We start from the raw sequence: 14,341 nt of genomic DNA, 5'->3' as shown, positions 1-14,341 counted from the left end.
CATTCCTCTACACAAACTTCATGAGAGTCTTAATAAAATTCTCTGTAATGCAGCCTTGTATAACATAAACCATCTGATTCACCGTGGGTGTCTGCTCTAAATGATAACACACACTTTCAACACGGGCCTTCCAGCCAAAGGTGCATGTTGTCCATATGAACACCATTGGGCCTATAGGAGTAGAGCCGATGGATTGGTTCATCATTTATGACCTCTGATATCCTCTGACCCAGCTCTATCTCGAGAGTTACCTCAACTTCAGTTTCAAAGGGGGGCACCAAGGAAAAAAGGTTGGGAACCACTGCTCTGACCCATGTCATGACCCTTTTCTCAGCTTGTGAAATGGTTGAATAAGATGTGTGAGCTTTGTCTTTGTGCAGTAGTGCTGAGGTAGAAGTATGCCAAAAATGCCATATATATACAAATGTTGTATATGTATACATACCCAAACAAAGCTATATACATCTTACTCAGTGAACAAAAACCTCGGTAACAATCTGCTTATCCTTTTAATTTCCTGAAAATGCTTCTTAAAAGTAGTCCCTTCTTAATTTTGAAAAGGTAGTCTCAGTAAAGGCTACAAAGGTTAGGATGGCTACAAGCGGGACGTACTACGTCACTTCCGGAGTTTTCCGCGGATTCGTTTAAACGTTATTATGGTTCATAACTTACTGGAACAAAGCTGAGCAACGTGTTGTTGCTGGTGACACAATCACTGACTGTATATATGTATATTGAAGCGATCCTGGCGTTAAAGACCAGCTGATCGCTGCCCGATTCTTTGAAATGAATGGCCGCATTGCATTGGGGGATAGGCCTATCGGCTTTGAATGCTTCCTGCTCGGATCATATCGTAATGTTCTGTATTACAGCATATACTGTAATATTTCACCGGTAATAAGACCGAAATAATATTATTAAAGTAAAGAAATGAATACCATGATAACATCTAAATAAATGTTGATAGATGTAGCATTATAGTTTAAAAAATATAAATCAACAAAAAAGCAATCCAGCTTCCCTGGCCGAAATATACCGGATTATAACATAAAAAGAAATACATATAAACCATGATACTATCTTGTGAATAATGTTGATTAAAACAGTGGTTATTGGGCTAAAAATACCAATAACTGTCACAGATTTCGAGTTAAGGAGCGGGGGGCGTTTATTTTTCTTTCGTCGATATCCGACGGTGAGGGAATGACATGAATGTCTATCTGACGGACCCCCTCGTCGAAAAATAACGTCAAGGGTACCCCTATTTCGTTGAAACTTGACGCCAGGGTCCTTGACCATGCGTCATACATTTGACGAGAAGGGAGTGAGACTGTGTTGATCTGAACGTCGTCCATCAGGCAACTTGGTGGCACGATAGCAAGGAGCCTGTGCCAAAGTGTCGAGGCAACCACATTATTGGCAACCACATCTCTTCCCCTATACGACAGCTGGTGTAGCAACCATTACCATTTAGACAACCGAGCGCACACCTTTTCCTTCACTCCCTCCCAGTTCTTTGTCGGGATGGCTAGTCGGGACGATTGAAACAAATGACCATTTACGTTCATAGTTAAATTATACTGCGAATGTCCCACATATATACGAACTAACACGTGGTACTAAGAGAAAACACATGGGAGTTGTCAATGACACGAAAAATGTGTTTCTATCCGTAACGTTACCTTTGAAAACAATGTTTAACTGGAAAGTGTTTCATTCGTCCTGGTTCTCCCCTACTGAAAGCTCTTTGACCAGGAAGTCCTTTTGGAGTATTACAGCTAGTAATGCTTTACCGCCTGGTTTTCCTAAGAAAAATATTGCTCAATTACAATTAATACAAAAATCAGCTGCATGGGTGCTGACAAGGACCAGAAAGAGAGCCCACATTACATCCATTTTAAGGTCACTGGCAACCCGTGTGCTTCAGAATTGATTTTAAGGTCCTTTTATTGGTTTATAAAGCTCTTAATGGCCTAGCTATTTATCAGATTTGCTTTTATCCTATGAACCCTCTTGAACCTTTAGGTCTCGCCAGTGGTCTTTTAATAGTCCAAAAAGTTAATACATGAATAGTCTCGATTTTCCAGACCCTCCTGTCCTCCAAAGTGCACTGAAGGAGGGTCTGGCTACTCCACATAGCATTCAAGGATGGGAGGAAAACATGTTCTGGTTTATTGGCATTTCTTTAAACAAATCACAATTGTCATGGGCTGCGCTAAACTCCGCACAGAGCCGCTGCAAAATAGTCGTGCGAGAGAAAATTCAGATTGGACAGACAGTCTAGCTAGCTGTCTCAATTTACCATGCAAAGGAATTACTGGAATTGTTGGGTCTTTGTAAATTATGGTGTGGTCTAGACCTACTCTATCTGTAAAGTGTCTCGAGATAACTCTTGTTATGATTTGATACTATAAATAAAATTGAATTGAATTGAATTAAGGAGCAGTCAACAATAGTCCTTATAAATCCACCGAATTTAGAGGGGTGATAGAATGCAAAACCGATATTACCTTGTCATAGTTGAATAACAACAGTTCTTTGGGTAAATAGGACATACATAGAAGGTCAAAATCCCATTGACACCCCTTTACTATGAAAATCTCATATTTTGAAACTGCTGCTGAAAACAGGCGAATCTTAACAAAGCTAGAAGTTAACGTCAGCATCTCAGGACCTGTACCTTTGTCACACCCGTGGATGTTGAGAACACAGTGCCCTGCTATGCCATGAGAACGGTCACGCCCCAACATTTACATAGGCTACACAACTGACCTGTGATCAGGTAGTCTTCTAAATCTAGGTCGTGCTGATCAACTATGTAAAGCTCAAATATGGGCCATTTTACGAAAATCGATGGCTAATTGCGTATTTTGTCTGACTGTGTGTCGGAGTTCAGTGGCCGGTGCTGCCTGGGTTGCTACATCGCTGCCCTGCCTGTCCTCCTTCACAGACCCCGGCCTGCTGTGAGCTCGATTGAGCTCCGTCACGGCCGGCAGTCCGCGGGACTCAATACCCGCGCAAACTCACCCTTTCTGGGTGACTGCAATACCAAACGCCGCTGCCCTGACAGAGCTCCAGGGCCTGCAGCTCGATGGTCTCCCTCCCCTCTTCCATCTAAATGGCCGGTGTGTGACTGAGAGCGCGGTCAGCGAGCTTGTTACGCCCGCAATCTCTTACCGCAGGTTCCAGTTAATCTTATAATGGATATGTGTGTTGAGTTATATAAACAAACGATTGGGGAAATAAATGCCTCTTGTCCGCGAGTCTCATTGATAGAGCCCGCGGTGAGCTGGAGTCCATCAATGAGAGCTAGCTAGCCTCCTCCTAACGAGACCTCTGAAATTCACAAAAATGCATTAAATTGAAATCCGAAATCGAAGTGTTAGCTAAGCTTTGTAAGACCTTGGGGAACCTGTAATATACATGCCGTGATGAAATTCAAACTGTAAATATACTATAGTTATGCCGAAAGTGTAGCTAGCTAACTGCGATCGTTTCCCATTGTATTGAATGGGACACATAGCTAGCTAGCTGCTCCTCCGAACAAGACCACTGACGTTCACAAAAATGCCTTAAATTGAAATCTGACACAACGGTTAGCTTTATAAGACATTGGGGTAGATGTTATATAAGTGGCGTGATGAAATTCAAACTGTAAATATACTATAGTTATGCCGAAAGCGTAGCTAGGTAGCCGCGATATTTTCCCATTGTATTGAATGGGACAAATAGTTAGCTAGCTCCTCAAGACAAGACCCCTCACGTTCATAAAAATGCCTTAAATTCAAATAGCTTTTGTTAGCTTTGTAAGACCTTGAAGTAGCTTTGATATAAGTGGCGTGACGAAATTCAAACTGTAAATATATTATAGTTATGCCGGCAGCCAGCCGTGGAGCCCCGGTGGTGCAGTAATCCACAAAGGGTGACTTTGCCCTGGGTACGGAGCCCAGCAGGCTGCCGCTTTCTTGTCAGACTGCGTAGAGCTCCTAAAGTCCGACACGTCTTACCAAATTTGCAATTAGCCATTATCACTTTATATAGTTGACTTCTTGCATAAAAAAGTCTCAGAAGTGAATTTGGTATTGAAACATTGCAGTGTCTAGAATATGAGATTCTGTCACTTCTCTAATGTGTGTGTATAGGGATTCGCTCAACCAATCAGCGCGCGTCTCTAATGTGTGTGTATGGGGATTCGCTCAACCAATCAGCGCACAGCTCATCTAAATATTCATGAGCATACCATATTTGGAAGAAAAGCTGTTGTTTCAAATGGGGCCTAAACACAGGGATGCATAAGGACCAATAAAATATCAAACAGGCCATTTTCAGCCCAACCAATGTTACATACCCCATTAGGAGCCCATAAGGAACAGTGTGAAATACCCTATATAATCATTCTATCATTTCATTAAAATTTTAACACAAAGAAAGCTGAAGGAAACAGAAAAGACATGCATCCCGGAAGTGGATTCACAAGGATATAGAGTAGTACATGAAAGACAGAAAATCAAGAGGCGAGCAACATGTTTAGCTTGGGCTATCTTGTATTACTTCAAGGTGTGTGTGTGTGTGTGTGTGGGGCTGGTTTTTATAGTGTCGAGAGCGAAGTAAGAAACAGAGAGAGAGAGAGAGAGAGGGAGAGAGAGAAATAAAAAAAAAAAAAGACTCATTGCTTTTGGGGGGATCCCTGGCGGGGCCCCAAAGACCGAGGACAGAGAAGTGCTGAGAATCGGCCTAGGGCAGAGCTTTATTTATATTCCCCTCCTACTCTTAATTTTTACCTCTATTACCACTTCGTGATTTCAGCTCTTTCTGCCCTTCTATTACTATGCTCCACGTCTATAAAACAGCCAGTCTGAACACCTGACGGTCGCAGTCTTGATATATTTAAAGGAAAACTCAAAATCTACCTTTTTATAAAAGCAATTTATTTATCTATAAATCTATCTATCTATTGTATATGGCCTATTTATTTATATGTAGTATGTTTTAGTGTATAATTGATTTCAGTAGTTGTTCTTATTCTATTCATTTATTTGTATTGTATGGATTGTTTTAACAATCTACAGTTTATATTAGTCACTGTTTAGAGTTTTTATATTTTTTATATGTTGTTAAAGTTTTTTTTCTCTAGTGTTTTCTCACTTATGATGGTGATTCCTCAGTTCAGCTCACTTTCTGTTTTTAATGAATCTCTTCATTTTATCACAAAGAAGTCGCTTTTGGGGGGCTATACAAATAAAGTTTGATCATTGATGTGAACAGGTGCCACAGGAGGTTACTTACCCAAACACAAGACACAAAAGGAAGAGTAAATCATGCCTACATCTGTTGACTCTGCAGCGATACAGATAACATAATGCCTGAAAGCCTCACTGCGTTACATTTTATAGTTTTATAGTTTAAACGTCACCTGCCGTCTGAATTTTGAGTTTTTCTTTACATGAATGAAGACATGTTCACCATAAATTGCATTAATTGTTTAATGCTCAAAATTTAAGGGGGGAGAACCCCCAGATCCCCCGTTTAATATATTCAATTAAATTAAATTGTATTTATAGTATCAAATCATAACAAGAGTTATCTCGAGACACTTTACAGATAGAGTAGGTCTAGACCACTCTATAATTTACAAAGACCCAACAATTCCTGTAATTCTAATTCTAATAACTTCCTTTTAGTAAGAAACCTCAGACAGACCCAGGCTCTTGGTAGGTGGTGTCTGATGGTGCCGGTTGGGGGTGTGATGAACAGTGGCAATAATAGTCACAATAAAGATAATGGAACTATGACTAGAAATAGTAGTTGTAGTAGTTCATGGCATAGCGGGCACTGCAGGGTGCCACAGGGTGTAGCAGGGCATAGCAGGACTTCGACAGTGACAGTGGATAGACAGGAAAGGGTGAGAGAAAGAGAGGGGATTACACACAGCAAAGGGCCACAGGTTGGATTCGAACCCGGACCGCTGCAAAGGTCTCAGCCTGCATGCTCTTACTGGAGGAGCTAGATGCCGCCCCAAGTACTTGGATTTTCTTGAGTGTTTTTATTTTTTTAATTGCTTCTAACCACCTGTGTGTTTTTCCCTTTTGTTCAGAGCTTCAGTGCCCTTTTCAACCATGCTATTTTTGCCACGCTGCCTCATCTTCCAGCCACACTTCACAAGCCACAATTCACAAGCCACACTCCACCGCTCCGTTCCATTTCTCTGCCTGCAAGCTCTGGATTCCATCCTAACCTCCACACCCAATATTGCAATATTCTAATTTGTAAATAAACTCACCTTTTGTTACACCTTATGAGTCTTTGTCTCCTCCTGGGTCCATCCACAAGGGAGATGTAACAAAAACCTGAACTTTAAAAAAGGAATGCTTTTCTAGACAATTTAATACATTTGAATATGTAACATGGCCTCATGGAGCCAAAACTTATAGACAGTATTTTGATGGTGGTGTTTTAAATTAATCACCCCAGGGTTTAAGTCAGTGGTTCCTAAACATTTTCTGCAGGGCTCCCATTTCGTAGATCAAAATGTGTGAATCGTTTTGGTGGAAAGAGTCAGTTTTTAGAAGTTAGTTAGAACTATTTTCAGTTTTGTTAAATTTTAAAAACTAACACATTCAGACCCGTCTGCCGTCACCGAAGTATGCCTCTGGCTTTACCATATGTCCACAGCAACGGCTTTTACAAGTTTACCTCAAACTCCCAAACCGTTTTTTATTTTTTTATTTTTTACATACAGCCTAACGTTAACGTTTGCTGACATTAGCTAACGTTAGTGCTCTGCATAACCTCACTGCAGTGAACTTTAACCAGCGTGGTTCTATGTGAAACAACAATGGCAGAGAAATTTCAATATCTAAGGAGTAAATTTCAGCAGCGTCAGTGAGCCAATAAGCATTAATAAGCAATAATATTTGTGATTGGCTGTCTAACGCTACACGTCATAGAGACATGCAGGTAAAAAGATTTGTTCAGTATGTGTAATGCTGTAATTTCTTTTTCTTTTATAAAATTGGTATTGAAAAAGTATAGTTTAGATCGAAATCACGGTATTGGTCAGGGATGTGATTTCCGGTATCGAAGTCACGGTATTGGTCAGGGATGTGATTTTTCCGGATTAATCCGGATTTCCGGACTTTCTGACCTAAAAATATGACCTACATGAATCATGCAGATCTGTAAAAAAAAAAGGGGGGGGGGGTTGGGGGTTGTGGCGGGGGCAGCATCTCACAGCCGCCACCATGGTAACCCGTGGTTGCCATACGCGTGCAAAAGGGACACACCGGGCGGCACGTCACCACGGTTACAGGTGGCAAAGAGATGCATTTTTTCCTTCCTTTCCAAGTATCAACAAGGACGTCACGTATTTGCATTCAGCTTGTTCACCTGCTCAATTTCACTGCTGCGTAGTAACTTACCGCAGTCGCTCTCGCTCGACTACAGTGACCGCTGGATCGGATGATCTGGTTATGTATTATTGCTTGTGTCTTAATATAATCTATAATTACTAATTTGACTTTGTTGTCGATTGATTAGATGTCGAAAATCGATTTTGATTGATTTTCCACTATGGCAGGATGTTTAACGTTAAGCTTCATTAACATTATTTGTATTTGCTAGCTTTTGTATTTGCTAGCTAACTTATATAATAATAAGATAGCTAACTTAAGTTAGCTACTAACGTTAACTAGCCACCCTTAAAACTTTGCTGTATGAATCGTATTATGTAGCAAGTCGTTTCAAGGTTTTAGCAACTTATAAATTCATTTCTTGTGAATGTTTGTGATAAAGTTTTTTTTAATGTAACATTAAAGGCAAAAAAAAATATATATATATATTTTTTTTTTATATAGATTCTTACATTCTAATGAAAATTTTCCATTATTCTTGATTTCCAGCATACACAGAGTCATGGCACTTAATAGCCCTGAATTAAAGTCTATCGAAGAGGGGGGTCAAGAATCGCTTTAAATGGAGCTGGTTGCTGGAGACTGTCGAAGTTGAGGGAAACACTTTATCACTCAATTGCTTTAGCAAACTTAGAGAACCAGGTAAAGCAATTTGCAACATTTGCAACCACCCTATTAACTATGGCACAAGTGGGAAGATTGCACTCCGGAAACATATGATGCATCCAAAACATATGAAACTGTGGAAGATCCAACAGCAGAACATGTACATTGAGATCGCACGAGCTGATAACATCATTGTTGCAGCTCCACACAACAACTCGGCACAACCCAGATCAATTCCTCCTCTATGCAACCGTGTTGCTCAGGATCAAGTAAGTGTTTTCTGATTTTGTAGTAACTCTTTTTCAGTCAACTCTTCTTTTCTTTTTTACAATGTTTGAAACAGGTGTTTATTAACTTAGACATAACTAGAGGTGGGCTGAACTTAAATAAATCTACCAATTTGCTATCAAAAGCAGCAAATAAAATCGCTTTCAATGGGGAGAATACTCAAAAACAAATACTCCTTTAAAATAATGGTTTTGACTACATTATAATCAGTGAAAATGATATTATAAACTATTATAAACTAATCATTATTAAAATGATTTTATTTAGGATGTATGGTGTTTAATCAAATTCTGTTTTTCAGGCACTTGTTCTTGGATTTATTGCTGAGAATTCTCTTCCCCTATCAGTCACGTCTGGGATTATTAAATTGGCTCAAGAGTTGGCCAAAGATCCAAAAGCACTTGCTGAACTGTCAATGGACAGGACATCAGCATCATACAAGCTTACCCATGGTGTGAAGAAGACTATCCTGGATGAAGTACTTGAGGAAATCAGAAGTGTCCCCTTCTCCCTCAATATTGATGAGGCCACAAGCAAGACAAACAAAAGAGTATTAGGTGTGCTTGTTAGTTACTGGTCCGATAAACACGAGAGGATGGTTGTCCAACACCTTGCAGCTTTGGAGCTCATATCTGTAACGGCAGAATCTCTCTTCAGTGCACTGGATGGGCTTTTTGAAAGGATGAATGTCCCATGGGATAATCTGGTGTCAATTCTCATGGACTCCTGTGCTGTTATGAGGGGCTCTAAAAATGGCTTGGAAAAGAAGATCAGAGACCGCCGTACCCCTCATCTCCTCGACATCGATGGTGACTCATGTCACCACCTTCATAATGACAGTTGTGCTGTCCTTTTGAGCGTTGGGTTGAGTCTTTGCTGTCAGACCTGCACACAGACCACAAATGGTCAGCTGACATGAAAGATGGCCTCAGAGAAATTTGCAGTATATTTGGAATCCATTTCTCGCAGCCAGAGTGCTATATTCCACATTGGTGGCTCTCAGTCTTGGATGTCAGTCTGGAAACATTGCAAATGTGGGATGCACTGGTCATGTTTTACTATGCCTTCCTCAGCAATGAAGATAAGTGTACATACAAGGACATTGTCAGTGCCATTCTACAGAAGCGACTTACAATTGCAATAGATGTCAGAGGTTGCACGCCTCTGTAGCAACTAGGGGTTAAGTATCTTGCTCAGGAACACAATGGTGTCTCACAGTGGCCTCATTTAATAGTTGCCACATTTAAAAGTAAATATTTATTTATTTATTCAAGGTGCTTGTTAGATGTACATTGCTGTGATTGGTGCAGAGAGAAAATATGTTTCTATGTTTTAGCAGGTGCTATTTGAGGACAAGAAAACCCTCCTTGAGCTCCACTTCTATTCAGCAGTCCTTCCCATGCTGAAACATTACGTCCTGCTTTTTCAGTCCAAGGACCCACAGGTTCATAAACTCCATGATGAGCAGGAGAAACTTGTCAGGGAGTTTTTATCTTGCTTCATCAAGCCAGAATAATTGATAAACAGCAAAGGAAGTAATCTGTCTGGGCCAAAGATGAAATTGCTTGACCTGACATCGACAGACGCCCATCTCGCAGCACCTTTTGTTGGCTCTGAGGCCTCATCCCTCCTTGACCAACTAGGGAGGGAACACCCTGTTATGAAGGCTTTCAAAACTAAGGTATGGGATGGCTTTATTTAGGTAAAACATTGAAACATGTCATCGTTAGATGAGAATAACTTGTGAAAGCAAATTAAACACTTATTTCCAACATGGTCCTCAATATTAGACATGACATAATGACATCACACCATAACAATACACATTTAATTCATTTAAAAGAAAAACACTTCCTAAGCAACTTATCTTGGAGCAGGCTCCACATATACTGAATGTCTTTACTTGTTTCTTAAACTGTACTCTATTTATAAAAGGTAATCCAAGCCTACACCAGCTGTGCAGGTGACCTTCAAACAAAGCTACCTCTTGACAGTCCAACCCTAACGACTGTCATGCTTGGACCCAGACGCACGGGGAAGCCATCACATTCTTCCTCATCTTTGCCAAACATGTTTCCAGCTGTGAAGCTTAATGAACTGGAGAGAGCTGGATTTCAACATGAAATACACAGGTGTATATAATTGTTGGAATGCCATTTGCACAGATTTTTAATAAGTCAAATGTTTGATATTTTGCTGTATAATGTAGCCTGTTTTTTGTAAGGAATTATTTAGTTAAATAATGAGCTTAAACTGTTGTTTCCCATCCTAGATATGCAAGTGACATGACAGTACCTCAGATGACAGAGGGGGCAAGAGTTGATTTATGGTGGAATGTTGTGAGAAAGACTCAGAGGTACCCAGCACTCTGCAAGCTTGCACTGTCTGCACTATGCCCATTTCATGGTCCACAGGTGGAATCAGCATTCAGTGTAATGTCCAACATCCTGCAAGCCAAAGCTGCCAACTTAAGTGTTGAGACATATGAGTCCTATCAAGTGGTCAAATACAACCTGAAGGCCATGCAGGTGTCGGCCATTCAGCACTACTCCCGGAAGACAAAGGAGAGTCCTGTTAATGTACAGCTGTGCAGAAATGTAAAACTATCGAGCCAAAGGTACAGAGCTCTGCTCAGAAATAAAGAAGAACTGAACAAAAGGCCTTATCACTCTGAGAAGCCAACGGCCAGCAAGAAAATGTCAAAAGATGCCATTGTGGCAGCAGCTGTGAGTGCCAGGCGCAAATTCCAAAAGAAACGTGTAGAGGCTCTAAAAAAGCTTGCTACAAAGGCTAAAGAGTCATACAAAAATTGAGGCCTTCTTCTGACATGAAAGTTTGCATGTTGCACATTTAACTGTTAAAGTTGGGTAAAAATGTAAAACAAAAATAAGTTAAAATATTTTTTTTTTTAATGATGGTTGTTGTTATAGAGAGAGGTGGTGATGGAGCAGTGTTAATAATAAGTTGGATGTTGCTGTAAAATAAAAAATAGAAATTTATTTATTTTTGTTCAAATAAGTTGTTATGGGTCCTGCTTTACTATCCATATAGATCCGCCACCAGTTTGATCGGCGTGTGTGTGGGGGGGGTGTCTCGTATATTTTCCTGCTTTTTTGTCCTTAGCCAATCACATGCCTGATTGGTATCGGTAACGTTATCAAAAGTTTTTGAACAATACCCAGCCGTATCCAGATTATGATTACAAACCCTTCAACAGTGACAGAAAATGAACTGAAAAAATTGATTGAAAAAAATCTTAAGATTGTCATTGAACAACAAATATTGAACAACAAATACTGTATTCCTTTATTTAGTTTCCACTGACCCATTAACAGCAATGTAGTCACAGTATTCTGCCCTGTGTAATTCAATTTAGATTCCCTCGAATTTGTTCGAGAAATGTGTACAATACATTACAAATGGTACTCAGCCATACTAGGATCACCTGTCTGGAGCTCCAGCACAGACGGTGGCCTTTTAAAATCAAATCTGGATTAAAATGTGAGCTCCAAATTGGAAACAGCTTTATGAATGTGAAATTGGGGAGAGAAGGCATGCTGGGTCAGTTCCCTGGATCCTGTTTCCATCAGTGAAGTGCTGCCAACTAGGCAGTTCTCCAAAGAAGAAGCAGCGAAAGAAACTTTGAGGCAAACAGCTGGGACTTAACCCAGGCTTCTGATGTTCCTCTAGTGGAATCACCAAAAATAATATGCTCTATATACACAATATAGATCTCTAGCATGTTAACTTTTACTTTGCAACTACTGACAGTAATAGACTGCTTGGGGATAGGTTTAAAGTGTTTCTATTTTTGTTTAGAGACCGAAACATATGTTTGGAATCATTTTAAAGCTCAACGGCTTATACTCATATATTCTTCAGAAATAGTACAAAGTAGATTGCAGTATCACATAATTTCTAGTCTTAATTTACACGGTATGAAGAGTGTCTTATTTGTTTATACCAGGTTTATATTGAATGTGCCAATATAATTATTTACAATGTAAATAAACCAACAAGTCCTCCAAAATTTAACTAGCACCAGCAGGCAATTTAAGGGTAACCTTTACTATCAAAAGAGCCATTTTCATTAAACTGTGGGGGATTTGTGAGGACTATGGTTAACTGCTCCTCAGATCTCTGCAGGGTAAATCCAGACAGCTAGCTAGACCATCTGTCCAATCTGAGTTTTCTCTCGCACGACTAAAACTACTTTTGAACGTACACACCACCAAAACAAGTTCCTTCCCGTGGCTATTTACAGAGCTAACGTTGCTCCGTCTGGTGCTTAGCGCCGCCCAAGACAATTGTGATTGGTTTAAAGAAATGCAATAAATGGAGCACATTCTTTTCCTATCAGTGAATGTTGTGTTGACTTGGCAATGCAAGACTATAATGAAGGTAACACAGTGTATGAAGACTAAATTAAACTGTCAACATTGTTAGTAGTACTAAATGAGGATGGTGATGTTTGGCACCATTTGGTCTTTGCAGAGAGTTGCAAAATTTAGAGAATAAAAGACAATTTATGCTCCTGCGTTAAAATAGATGGTGCTGGTAGGTATGTGTAGACACAGACCTTACACCGGACCCTACTTGGTAGCATGACATGCACCTCTCAAGTATCTGCCAGCAGAACATGCACACTAGCCTAACAAGCGAGACCCACATCAAGATGTTGGGTCTGGGAACTCACCATTGGCAGGGCTCAATCCAAGGAGTTGTCTTCCAAATTCCCTCTGCACTCATAGCCAACCAGAGCAATGCTAGTTGATAGATTAAACTTTTGCCGTATCCAGTCGGCAAAACTCCGAACACATCTTCCTTTTTTAAGGATGAATTCAGTGCTTAACTCCAAGTCTTCCAGAGTCAAGACCGCTGTTCGCCAGCAGCTGCAGCCATCTTCTTTGTTTTCAAGTAGCGGGGAATTCACGTGGAACCGTCGCAACTCTGCCGTCCTTATGTTAAGCCCGCCCACTGACTCTATACACGATGTGATTGGCCTGACCAGAATTTGGTTTTTCCAGCTCGCAAGCCAACGGAGAGTTGACCCTGGCTGCAAATTACTTTTTCTGTCGCTAGGGTGCGTCTAGATTTTTAGACTACATGCACACTGCACTTTTACCAGAATCCTGCGTACAACATGATGTAAAGATGGAATATTTTGACCTGGTTGATGCTGAAACACTGAGAAAAGTGGTAACAGAACTGAAGTCCTCCACATGTTCCCTTAATCCATATCCAACCTCTCTTTTATTTATACTTCTGTATCTGAAGACATACTTTCCAAAGTAAATTACTCCCTACAGCTTGGTGTCTTCCCCACTGATTTTAAAACTGCTTTAGTAAAACCCCTAGCCTGGTTGACACCAGACCCTTGTCAGTTGTAATTGAGAGTGGGTCTGGGCAAGCTTAATTCACAGCTCATTTCCATTGGCGTCACCAATGGATGCTGCTTAAATGCTTCTGGGCGCAGATGGATAGTCCTTCAACCAATCAGACCAACGATCCGGGTGACGTAGTAGCTACAGCTGAAAACAAAAAGCTGCTTGCCGTCGCTGTGCTATCGTCTTCGTGTAAAGCCCGCTTCAACGGTTGTGATTGGTGCCTCGATTTGGAAAAATTGGAAATGGGCTTGAATGGACTCTTGGCCAGACTGACTTGCAGAGCAAATCTCAAATTTGCCGGAAGTTCGTCAGGGTTTTCCCAGGCTATAAAACCCCTGCTAAAGAAAGGGAACCTGGACATTTTAACACCAAACTATTATAGGCCAATATCAAACCTTCCATTTTAAGCAAAACTTTAAAGAAAGTTAAGTTAAGTACCTTCCTAAATTCAAACACTAAATTAGAAATGTTTCAATCAGGTTTTAGGACACATCACAGCACAAAGACAGCCCTGCTGAAAGTAGTTAGTAATATTTGAAAAAATCTAGAAAAAACAAGCCTTCGGTTCTGGTGCTACCTGACCTGAGTGGTGCTTTTGACACTGTGGACCACCAGATTCTTTTAGATAGATTACATGAGCATGTTGGCCAG

General features: G+C 40.5%; 2 protein-coding genes across 2 annotated transcripts; both read left to right on the top strand.

The window, feature by feature from the left end:
• The first annotated feature begins 7,242 nt into the window (after nucleotides 1–7,242).
• On the top strand, nucleotides 7,243–9,222 carry LOC114548458 (uncharacterized). The gene is made up of 3 exons (XM_028568429.1): nucleotides 7,243–7,309; nucleotides 7,899–8,284; nucleotides 8,605–9,222. Exons 2-3 carry the CDS (start codon nucleotides 8,126–8,128, stop codon nucleotides 9,220–9,222), a joined length of 777 nt encoding a protein of 258 aa, XP_028424230.1. The 5' UTR covers nucleotides 7,243–7,309; nucleotides 7,899–8,125.
• Nucleotides 9,223–9,327: 105 nt separating this feature from the next.
• LOC114548457 (uncharacterized) lies at nucleotides 9,328–11,179 on the top strand. Its single transcript, XM_028568428.1, has 3 exons — nucleotides 9,328–9,984; nucleotides 10,239–10,435; nucleotides 10,576–11,179. The coding sequence occupies exons 1-3, from the start codon at nucleotides 9,859–9,861 to the stop codon at nucleotides 11,114–11,116; spliced, it is 864 nt and encodes a 287-aa protein (XP_028424229.1). The 5' UTR covers nucleotides 9,328–9,858; the 3' UTR covers nucleotides 11,117–11,179.
• The last annotated feature ends 3,162 nt before the right edge of the window (nucleotides 11,180–14,341 follow it).

The sequence above is a fragment of the Perca flavescens genome, chromosome 21 (genome assembly GCF_004354835.1).
Source record: "Perca flavescens isolate YP-PL-M2 chromosome 21, PFLA_1.0, whole genome shotgun sequence".
Lineage (NCBI taxonomy): Eukaryota > Metazoa > Chordata > Actinopteri > Perciformes > Percidae > Perca > Perca flavescens.
This window is presented reverse-complemented; position numbering and strand designations above follow the sequence as displayed.

What these genes read in the sequence shown, in the direction of transcription:
- LOC114548458 (XM_028568429.1), top strand. Translation starts at nt 8,126, where the DNA reads ATGATGCATCCAAAACATATGAAACTGTGGAAGATCCAACAGCAGAAC. An exon ending in ACCGTGTTGCTCAGGATCAA is followed by an intron (nt 8,285 to 8,604) that starts GTAAGTGTTTTC and finishes TCTGTTTTTCAG; the next exon opens with GCACTTGTTCTTGGATTTAT.
- LOC114548457 (XM_028568428.1), top strand. Translation starts at nt 9,859, where the DNA reads ATGAAATTGCTTGACCTGACATCGACAGACGCCCATCTCGCAGCACCT. An exon ending in TGAAGGCTTTCAAAACTAAG is followed by an intron (nt 9,985 to 10,238) that starts GTATGGGATGGC and finishes TATTTATAAAAG; the next exon opens with GTAATCCAAGCCTACACCAG. An exon ending in TTTCAACATGAAATACACAG is followed by an intron (nt 10,436 to 10,575) that starts GTGTATATAATT and finishes TTCCCATCCTAG; the next exon opens with ATATGCAAGTGACATGACAG.